General features: G+C 55.4%; 1 protein-coding gene across 3 annotated transcripts in view; it reads left to right on the forward strand.

Annotated features, from left to right (window-relative positions):
- TBX4 (T-box transcription factor 4) overlaps nt 1-10,226 on the forward strand; it is a 32,185-nt gene extending 21,959 nt beyond the window's left edge. For 2 of the 3 annotated variants that reach the window (XM_043481491.1, XM_043481406.1), the window contains exons 6-9: nt 4,365-4,517; nt 5,434-5,522; nt 5,646-5,881; nt 8,034-10,226. In XM_043481491.1, coding sequence (XP_043337426.1) covers nt 4,365-4,517; nt 5,434-5,522; nt 5,646-5,881; nt 8,034-8,656 — 1,101 coding nt within the window. In that variant the 3' untranslated portion in view covers nt 8,657-10,226. The remainder of the gene's footprint in view (nt 1-4,364; nt 4,518-5,433; nt 5,523-5,645; nt 5,882-8,033) is intronic. The other variant, XM_043481576.1, reaches the window with a different exon arrangement.
- Nucleotides 10,227-10,642: the final 416 nt, after the last annotated feature.

A 10,642-nucleotide genomic window follows, 5' to 3' on the forward strand; every position in this document is an offset into this window, starting at 1 on the left:
GTGTGCTGTGTGGGCAGGACTCAGCACGGGGCCTGGCACAGAGGCTGTGCTCTGTCCACACTGGCTGGCAGAGAAGGCGCCAAGCCTGCTGCCCTGGGCCTGAGTACTCAGGCCTGCCCGGTGCAGGGCTCTTGAGTCGGCTGACGGGCCGTCCAACTTAGTCCTGACTTGGATCTTCTTTGAGCCAATCTTCGGGCCTCTCTGGTCTCGATTTTGGTTTTCTTCTTCTTTTTAAAATTTTTCTAAGCTGCAGATCCTGTCTCTGTCCCAGACCTCTGTGTGGGGCGGGAGAGGGTAAGAAGGATGATGGAGAAGGTCGTCTCAGAAAGTACACATGTGAGGCAGGAAACAATCTGGTTTTGATATTTGACAGGCAGACGTTAGCCCCAATACGCTGCGCTTGCGAGGGGCGATGGGGTCTGGTGGATCCTCGTCTCCCGCCGTGTTTAGCTGAAACCTTATCATTAATGACCGAGCTTGTGTTTGAGGGCAGTTCGTGCTCTCTCCAGGGCCGTCTGGAGTCTTCTCAGGATCCAGTCTCCGACCAGCTGTGTGTCCTTGGGCACGTCATGTTCCCACTACTCACCTCCTGTTCCTCATCTGTGCAATGAAGAGATGGCACTAGAGGGATCGCTACGGCCTGCCCCTCCATGCCCTAATGCTCTGCGATTCCAGCGCAGATGAATCTGGGCCTCGTTAAGCCGAGCACGCCATGGTGATCTCTCTAGGAGATGGCTGTTTGGCGCTATCACAATTGTTAAAATAGAACAGGCTTCTGAATTGTAGCCAGAACATAATGAATCCCATTTCTGTAGAACAGTGATGATGACGGGACCAGCCGTGTAGTGGGGTTTGTTGACGTGGCTGGCCCATTTGGCCCCATGTCCTCCGCAAGAAATATAAATGTGAGACTCTGGCAAAATAGTTTAGTGTGGCGCCCGAGGAACTTCCGAGGAAAGCCAGGTGTGAGTCACCGAGCCGGTTTCCCGTTCTCCCAGGCGGTCGGGGCCGATGCTCCAGCTTGAGTCTGCATTAGTTCAGTGGATGGAACTTTCTTCCACACACCTGCCCAGGCTCCAGACTGGCAGAATCAGGAAGGGTGTTTGGGACCACATAGTTGAAGGCCTCACTGTACAGATGGGGACCGCGATGACTGGAGGGCGAGAGCTTGCTCGGGACCGGCAGCTGATGGGCAGAGATCCATAGATGCTTCTGGGCCCCTCTTGGCTTCCCTGTGACTGGGGTTGGACTCCCCGAGGGGCCCCCACCTTCCTTTGCAAATCTGGCAGTGTCTCTCTCCCCAGATTTCTCTGCCCGCCTGTATGGTTCACTCCCCTAGAAGGTGTGCTTGGCAGTCTCTCCACCCTTATCATTAAGGACCATGTCTGATGGATGGGCTAAGGAGTTTGACCTTTATCCCAAGGGCAAGAGGGAACCATCAAAGGTGACATTAGGAATAGAAGTGAAGTGGCATATGAAGTGAAGTGAAGTATTAGTCTTTCAGTCGTGTCCAACTCTTTGCAATCCCATGGACTGTAGCCCGCCAGGCTCCTCTGTCATGGGATTCTCTAGGCAAGAATACTGGAGTGGGTGGCCATTCCCTTCTCCAGGGGATCTTCCCAACCCAGGGATCAAGCCCAGGTCTCCTGCATTGCCGACAGATTCTTTACTGTCTGAACCATCAGGGAAGCCCAGAAGTCATGTATTGAGCCTTAAATATGGCAGGAGTGGTGGTCGGTGGTGGTGGTGGGAAAATGGGAAGATGGAGAAATACAAAGGGCCTTGCCTTCAAGCAAGGTGCAGTCTTCCTGGATGAACCAGAAGGTTCTAAGCAAGGGAGTGATCTGATCTTTGTTTTACAGGTGGAATCACAGGGCTTGGTCACTGACCAGACCCGGAGGTGGAGGACAGTGAGGGGTGAGGGGGACTGACGGTGCCCATGGCTCTGACTGCTTAGGGGGCAGAGGCGCAGGGTGGCTATGGTCTGTCCCAAGCAGTCCTTAGGGATGGCAGAGCCTCACTACTTGGGGACTGCAGCGTCTGCTTTGGGTTCTGTCTGCCTCCTGTCTGTGTTCTCCCCTTGGGCCCCCCATCACCCTCACCCCCCACCCAAGGGGTCTGGAGTGACTGAGGCCAGCCCTGCATGCCAGGGGCTGGAACATGTAAGTGATCACAGAAGGACTGTCTGTGCGCATGTTCAATCACTAATTTTGCCTGAAACATGCCTTAGAGTTTATCCTGTGGGCAAAGAAAGATGAGGGAGGAGGGGACAGAGAGTTTGTGGTTTGGACCCAGGTCTTCCTCTTCCCATAACCTGGTCTTGCACTCACTTGTTCCTGCTTTGGAGTAGAGGAGGAGCCTGGAGGTACAGAAGGAACAATAGCTAAGGCCCTTTCTCTTGAGGAGTTATAATTTAACTGAAGGGACAAGAAGGAATGGGAAGCCGCTGGAAGCAGCACCATAGCTCAGTAGACCATACTGTGGAAAGGAAGCTTCAGATTCGGGAGTTTAGAGCAGACCTCAGGTAATCTGGGACGACTTCCTGGAAGAGTTGGGCCTAGAAGGTGAGGGAGAATGGGGGCAAAAAGATCAAGACAGCAGAGAGAACTACAAGTGCAGAGGGGCGGAGGCAGGAATCCGGCCCCTAGGTCACCTCCTGGGCACTCAGCTGCTGGGTCTTCCGAGACCTTGGCATGCAGGGTGATGGAGTAACCTCTGGGGACTGGGCAGTGTGTCCCCAGCCGCTCTCCCCAGTGCCCCTCCCCAGGCCCCTGGAATGGGCAGTCCAGGGAGGCCTCCCCGGCTTCAGCCTCATTCTGAGTGTTTCCCCTGGCAGGCCCCGCGCTGGGCAGTGGGTTCCCCAGCTGCAGATGGGATCTGGGGCTGGGGGGCTCTGTGCCCCAGGAGGCTCTGGAGGTTTGTCACTGAGAGTGGCTCAGGGGAGGGGCCAGTGCGAAGGCGGAAGAGTTCCTGCTGGAGCCGCCCAGCCAGGCCCGGAGGCGAGGCCAGGGCAGAGCTGGCAGCCTGGGTGCCGGACCACCCACTCCCTCATCTGAGCTTCTCCCTGGGCCGCCTTCCTTCCCAGGGGGTGAGGAGGCTGAGCCCCGCCAGAGGAAGGCTTGCCACACACGAGCCTGGCTCTGAACTCTCGCCTGGCACTCTGTCACTCAGGGGTTAAGTCTCCCACTAAGCTTCAGCCCCAGGCCAGGTCCCTGGAACCTGGGAGCGGGGGAAGCCAACCCAAGAGAGGTACTTCCTGATGGAGAGAAAGGAGCTCCGCCAGGGACCAGCCTCATCCAGCCAGGACGGGAGCCGAAGGGTTAACAAAAACCCGCGCGGTGCTGATAAAATGCCCCAAATGCCTGTCCTACCTCCAGTGGGGAGGGTGTCTGGCAAATGTCAACGATAAAAAATACATTTTAATGGCACATGATGCTGCCGCTACCGTGGGGCATGGCCGAAGGAAGAGGCTTTGGGGCTGCAACTACCGTGTGCTGGTCCCGGGGCTCCAGGCTGAGTGTCCCGGGCGCTCGGCCTCTCTCCTCAGGCACCCTCAAGGGCTGGGGGTTTGCCCGGGGCCTCCGATCTTCCTCCTGCCTTGGTTCTGTGGACTTCAGCCCACGATGGCGCTCCCCTCAGCCCAGGCTGTGGTCTTCCCGGGGCGGGTCTGAAGGCTGAGTGCATCAGGGTGTTCCCAGCCTCTGCTCTGCAAGCCTGCTGCTGGTGAAGGGATGGGCGCCTGCCTGCCCGGACAGGTCAGAGTTCATCTTCCTTGGCGGCCCCCTCCCCCGTCCTGCAGACCCTGGGCTGAGAAGCGGCTTTTGCTGCTGACAGTTGTGTGAGGCAGGGCTGAATGCCCACCACAGGGCAGGTCCCACATATGTGGGGAGGGGTGAGCTGGGGAAGAAGAGGCCAGGGGAAGAGGCAGCCCGCAGGGCTGAAGGCTGGGGCTCAGAGAAGCCCAGGGCCTTGCCTGAGGTCACACAGTCAGTCCGTGGCACCTGGACTTTTGCCTGCAACTCAGTTCTGCTTACTAACACTGTGCTGAGTTCACGGGAGGCCTTTAAACGGTTCCGTTCCCCATTACTACAGCGAAGGGGCTGTCATCTGGGAGGCCCTGGGACCAGGCATTGGTGCTGAAGCAGACAGGCCAAGGGGTGCCCCTGAGGTTGAGTTTGGGGCTCAGGGGTCTGGTTCTTCAACCTGCAAGGGAGGTTTTTGGACCCTTCCGGGCTCAGCCCCCTGTGGTCAAACCCTGGAGCCTTGGGCATTCAGGAGAAGGAAAGCCAGCCCCGGGCCGGCTGGACAAGGCTGAAGACAAGAGGGTGGAGACCTGGAGCTGACAAAAGACCCTTCTCTTCCAGATCATCCTCAACTCCATGCACAAGTACCAGCCACGGCTGCACATCGTGAAGGCCGACGAGAACAACGCTTTTGGCTCCAAAAACACGGCCTTCTGCACCCATGTGTTCCCAGAGACTTCCTTCATCTCTGTGACCTCCTACCAGAATCACAAGGTACAGACCCCACCGCCTCCAGCGCGGACACATTTCAGGGCCACCACGGAGGCAGGCAGTGAAGCCCCGGTGCAGCCGGGCTGGGACGGGCAGGGCAGTCGCTTCAGGAACCCGCCCAGTCCTGCAGAGTCCTGAGAAATGGAAAGACGTGCAGGGAAGGAGACGAGGCTCCTGATCCCCAGCACAGGGCAGCTGTCTGTGGTCCAAGCTGGAGACCGACACAGGTGGCAACTGGGAACACCGGGAGCGTGGAGCTTGCCTTGTGGCTTCACTGGGGGGCCTTTTGCTCTGCAGTCTTCTCCCTGGTGGGATTCCGGGCCTGCGGAGAGAAGGGGTGGGGGCAGGAGAGGAGCCCTTGGGCACTGCTAGCGGCAGGGGAGCAGGTGACCGAGCCATTCGGAAGCCCTTCCTGGCACGCACCTGGCACATCCTGGCCCACCTCCCGCCCTGGCCTGACCACCCCAGGCTGTCTTCTGCTCCCTGAATGGGCCATCCTGTTGCCTCCCTGCCTGTGCCCAAGCTGCCCTCCCCAGAAGGCTTTCACACCTGTGTTGGGAATGGTTGGGTGTGGGGGAAGGATTTTAGGCAGAAGAGGAACAGAGTCAGATTGGCATCTGGGACAGGCAGGCAGAACCTGATGTGGCAGTTGTGCGGGTGATGTGGGTGGGAAGCTGTTATAGGCCCCAGGAGAGAGTGACGAGGGGCTGAATTTAGGGAGAGTAGGACACAGAATGGGGGTCTGCCACTAGGAGAACGGGTAAGAGCCGGCGAGAACTTCAAGGCCAGGGAGGCTCCTGCAAGATGCCACTTCCCCAGATGCTGCCCGGGGTTCTGAATGTGCCTGTGGCAGGGGGCAGGGCTGGCCCAGTTCTCCCCCACCCTGCCCGTGACTCCTCTGTGCCTCCTCTCCTGACAGATCACACAGCTGAAAATTGAGAACAACCCTTTCGCCAAGGGATTCCGGGGCAGTGACGACAGTGACCTGCGTGTGGCCCGGCTGCAGAGGTGGGGACTGCTCCGGCCCTGGGGGCTGGGGCGGTGGATGGGGTTCAGGCACATGGACGCGGTGACCCTGAGTATCTCCCCTCCCTTCCCCTCTCCGGCTGACTGTCTTTCCCTCGCCTCCAGCAAAGAATACCCGGTGATCTCCAAAAGCATCGTGAGGCAGCGGCTCGTCTCCACCCAGTTGTCGTCCAAGCCTGACGTCAGCCCTCTGCACGGGGCTCACCAGGCGCTCCAGCACTACCAGTATGAGAACGGGGCCCACATGCAGTTCGCCGCGGCTGAGCCCCAGGACCTTCCCCTCAACACCTTCCCAGCCCAGAGGGACTCCAGCCTCTTCTATCACTGCCTGAAAAGACGAGGTAGCTCCCTCCTGCTCTGGATGCCCTGGAGGGTCGGGACGGGGGTGACGCCCTCCACACAAACACTGCCCCCTGCACACGTGAGCATGCGAGCATGCATGGGGGTGCGTGCGAGTACACACACACACACACACACACACACACACACACTGATTGTTGTGTGGCCTGGAGACTGAGCCTAAAGCCTTGGGGACCATGGTCAAGCTCAGCGCTTCTTGCTTTGCATGCAGACAGCTTGTGGCCGTGGTGTCCCCTAGATCAGGATTTTAGGCAGAAGAGGGACAGAGTCAGATTGGCATTGAGGACAGGCATGTGGAACCTGACGAGACAGTCGTGTGGGACGGGGTGAAGAGGATGGGGTGATGTGGACAGAGGCTGTTACAGGCATCGGGGAGAGAGTGATGAGGGGCGGAACTGAGGTAGCACAGCGGGTGGGGGAACAGGAGACAGGATCGGAGGGTCTGCCGCAAGCAGTCCCCAGTCCCAGGTGTCACTTGGTAGCCGCTGCTTTGAGCACCTCGTCGGGGTGGGCAGAGGGCACAGTGAGCCAGGCGCTGCCTCTGGGCATGGGAGAGGTGGAAGCGTCCCAGTCCGGAGGTTGTCGTTTGTAGAAGCGACCTCCATCCTAACCCTGGGAGTCCTGGCTGAGCATAGATTCCCCAGCCCATCCCATCAGGTCTGCAGAGGCTTCTTGAGAGTGGATGGGAGCTGTTGGGGGATGTAGACTAGGGTCCAGGAAGACAGGACATGGACCTGTCTGTGTTGGCTTCTTTATGAGGAACAGGAGTTCGAGCCAAGAACCAGAACATCTGTGCTGGTACGAGGATTCAAGTTTGCCCTCTATAAAATACAAATGATTAGTATTACCACGTCAGAAGTCCTCACAGGGCCACTGAAATTCTCTTGGGAATGGGTTTGGGGACTTAGCCTGCCGCGCAGAATGTTCTCTCAGCCCAGCTCCTAGGGACCACCCTGGAAGACTCCTGAGTAGCCACTGTACCAGTCCTATTAGAACTAGTAACCTAAAACAAGGGCTGACAAACTGTGGCCTTTGGACCAAATCTGGCCTGCAGTCCACTTTTGTTCGATCTGTGAGTCATACGAAATGGTTTTTACATTTCTAAATAGTTGAAAAAAAATCAAAAGAAGACTTTTTCATGATATATGAACACTCTATGAAATTCAAATTTTGGTATCTATAAATAAAGTCTTATTGGAACACAGCCATACACGTTTATTTACCTATTGTCTATGGCCAATTTCCTGTTGAGAATCCCTAGGGAAGACAGAAGGATGGAGGCCAAGACAAGTAACTGGACAAGTGTTCTTAAATTTGTAGAGTGGGCTGCTGCCCAAGTCCTCAGGCCTGGGTTATCCCTGGGTCCCCGGGGTGGATGAGCTCGTCCAGAATCAATACTTGAGGATGTTGAAAGATACACATCCATGGTCTGGGGCACTTAATGTCATCTTTCCCCCCAACAGAGTATATTAGCTTCACCTTATAAGTGCAAGTCACCTTTTACTTACTAACAGCTCCATTTCTTAATTCTGTAAACCCTGTTATGTTGGAATCTGTGTAATGACAATCTGATGGGACTTCTTTGAACATACGTAGGGTTTACTTCCTCTTCTGAAAGCAACAGGAACATGCCTGTGAGTAGCTTTGGCTTGCTGAGGCCTTCCAAATGGGAGCAGAGGATGGAGGCAGAAGCATTGTGGCTTTAATTTTCTGGCTAATTCAGACAGATTGTGGCCTCTGGGCCTGGTGTGGCCTGGCAGTCGCTTGCACTTTCCTTGGCCAGGGTGGGCCTGGCCTAAGAATGCCAGTGCACATTAAGGCCTCTTACCATCCCCAAGAGTCAGGGCAGCAAGAGATCAAAGGCATATGCTGCCTGGCTAAACACATCACTCAGTGTCCAGTGATGTGGTGTCCCCCGGTGGCCTTTGAGCACAGTCCATGGTCTGACCACTTCTGGGCTGCTGCCACCTTATAAAAGCTGTCGCTGATTAAAATGGTTCTGGGAGTGCCATCGCAGCATGGGCACCCCCCTCCCACCAATGACAAGGATAGGCTGTCCTGGCATCCAGTGGGGGGTGTTCTGGACCCTGGGCTGGCGGAACTGGCTCTTCCTGAGGTTTCTTTGTCTTCCAGCAGACAGTGCCCGTCACCTGGACTTACCCTGCAAGCGATCTTATCTGGAAGCACCCTCGGCGGTGGGGGAGGACCATTATTTCCGTTCTCCCCCGCCCTACGACCAGCAGATGCTGAGCCCCTCCTACTGCAGCGAGGTGACCCCACGAGAGGCCTGCATGTACTCAGGGTCGGGGCCCGAGATCGCGGGGGTGTCCGGGGTGGACGACTTGCCCCCGCCCCCGCTGAGCTGTAACATGTGGACGTCCGTGTCCCCCTACACGAGCTACAGCGTTCAGACCATGGAGACTGTGCCTTACCAGTCCTTCCCCACGCACTTCACCGCCACCACTATGATGCCCCGGCTGCCCACCATCTCCGCCCAGGGCTCCCAGCCGCCGGGCAACGCCCACTTCAGCGTCTACAATCAACTCTCCCAGGCTCAGGTCCGAGAGCGGGGCCCCAGTGCCTCCTTCCCCAGAGAGCGCGGCCTCCCGGGCGCCGTGTGCGAGCGGAAGCCGCCGTCGCCGCACCTGAATGCGGCCAACGAGTTCCTATACTCGCAGAGCTTCTCCTTGTCCCGGGAAGCCTCCTTACAGTACCATTCAGGCATGGGGACCGTGGAGAACTGGACTGACGGATGACTCCCAGGTCCCCTCCTCAGCCCCTGGACCATGTTAACCCAGTCTTAACCTCTGAGGGTTGGCCTGCCCCCCCCCCCCAAAGAAACCCAGCAAGGTATTTCAAAGGTTGGGGTGCAGTGTGCGACCCGCGTGCACGCGCCTGTATTTGGAGAGCACCTATCTTCTGACAGACAACCGAGGCCCCGACAAAGCAAAAAGAGAAAAGAAAAAAGACACACTTAGCGAAGAAGAGATTTTTGGCTGCAGGATTTGGATCCAGTGTTTTCTGACATCTCTTGACATGCCCTTGGGTGGGATGGGAGTGGAGCGTTCATGTGAGTCACTTAGAGGTTTTTATAATATAATTTTCGATTAACTCAGGGGCCAGGTGGTGAAGTCTCTCTGGCAGGGCAGGTCGGGAGTGGGGGTTGGGGGGAGGAGGATTTTCCTGGCTGGGGAGGTGGGGCTCTCTGCCCATCTTGCAGAGTCCTGGCTCTTGCGAAAGGCGCTGAGCATCTTCTTCAGGGAGGAGGAGGCCCACTCCTTCTGCTTCCAGAGAGTCTGTGAGACCACCTGAGAGGTGGGCTCAGCTAAGCCTCCAAGCCCGCTCAGAGACGAGGGCTGACTGCTCGGTTAGTGGCCTGGAAATTGATCCCTGGAGCTCTGAGGTCTGAGGGACCACTTTTAGAGAGAGAATCATAGGCTAAGCATCAGTTGACAGGTATTAAAACCCTGTTTTCTTTTTTCTGAGAAGTGTGAAAAGGCAACCAATAACATCTCTGGCATCATTCAGGTTTGCTTATAAAGGACAGAGCCCTTCCGCCTTGGTCCCCAGCATACAGCCCTCACTCTGATGCGCCAGACTCTCTTCTCAGGTGCCGTCTGCATCCTACAATCAGCCGTTAGGACGAGCACCTGACCTGGTGGTGTCCCCAGGAGACCGCGCTGCTCAGCACCTCCAGAGCCTGTTCTGCTCCCAGAAAACCCTCGCCTCTGGCGCCTGAGAGCCCAACAGAAATAAAAATAAGAATTGAGAAAAAATTCCTTTCTTCCAGTAAATTCAGCCAGTGAGCTCAGAGCAAGGATAATGCTTTTCCAGGAAGGTGGACCCTGTGATCCCGAGCCCAGCTCTTCAGCATTCAATGTCACCAGCCCATCCGTGGGGCTGGTGGGAACTCTGTAATCAAAATTTGGGAAATCACTAAACTCTTTGCATGCCGAATAGCTATTTATATATTATATTAAATAAATAAATAAATAAATGAAATATATAAATATATATATCTCACAAATGCAGGCCACATGTCAAATTCAGCTTTGCTTTTTTTTTTAAACAAACAAATAAACTTAAAATGACCGTTGGAGAGGGTATTTGGAAAGACATCTATTTAAATTTTTATTACACATTTGATGTTAAAAACAAAGAATGACTTAGATAAAACGTATAAATAAATAAATATATATAAACACACACACAGTACAGATTACACTTTATTAGAAGACACATTAGCGAACGGGATATGAAACGTCAAGTGTTTTGTTATATAGCATGGACATTTTATTTTACATATCGGAACATAAAGCCATTTTACAACTGTGAAGTGTGTGGATGCTCTTTACTCCTGACTTGTCATTTCTTGGCTCCGCCACAGTCTCTGCTTCCCTCTTCCTCGTTGAGTTTCTCAAGGGCCAGGTGGAGCCCTTAGCACCTCTGTGCATTTGTACCCTGGAGCCTCTGAGCTTAGAGGGAAGTAATTTAGGACCAAGGGAGAAATCGTACCTTTGATCTCATGCTACTCCCCAGATGATGGGTCTGGATTCCAGGGCCCAAAAAAACCCCAGAAGGGCAGGGAGACAGTATGCAAGAATCTGTGACCTTTGAGTAGTGGACACACAATCTTGCAATGTGTGGGAGGCATGCTCACAGGTGGGAGTTCTTGGTGGGATCTATGTGGCTGCTTCAGACAAGGAACTGAAGAGCTGGTTGGAGTCACAGCCTGTGGCTTC

Source organism: Cervus canadensis, chromosome 1, assembly GCF_019320065.1.
Source record: "Cervus canadensis isolate Bull #8, Minnesota chromosome 1, ASM1932006v1, whole genome shotgun sequence".
Taxonomy (NCBI): Eukaryota; Metazoa; Chordata; class Mammalia; order Artiodactyla; family Cervidae; genus Cervus; species Cervus canadensis.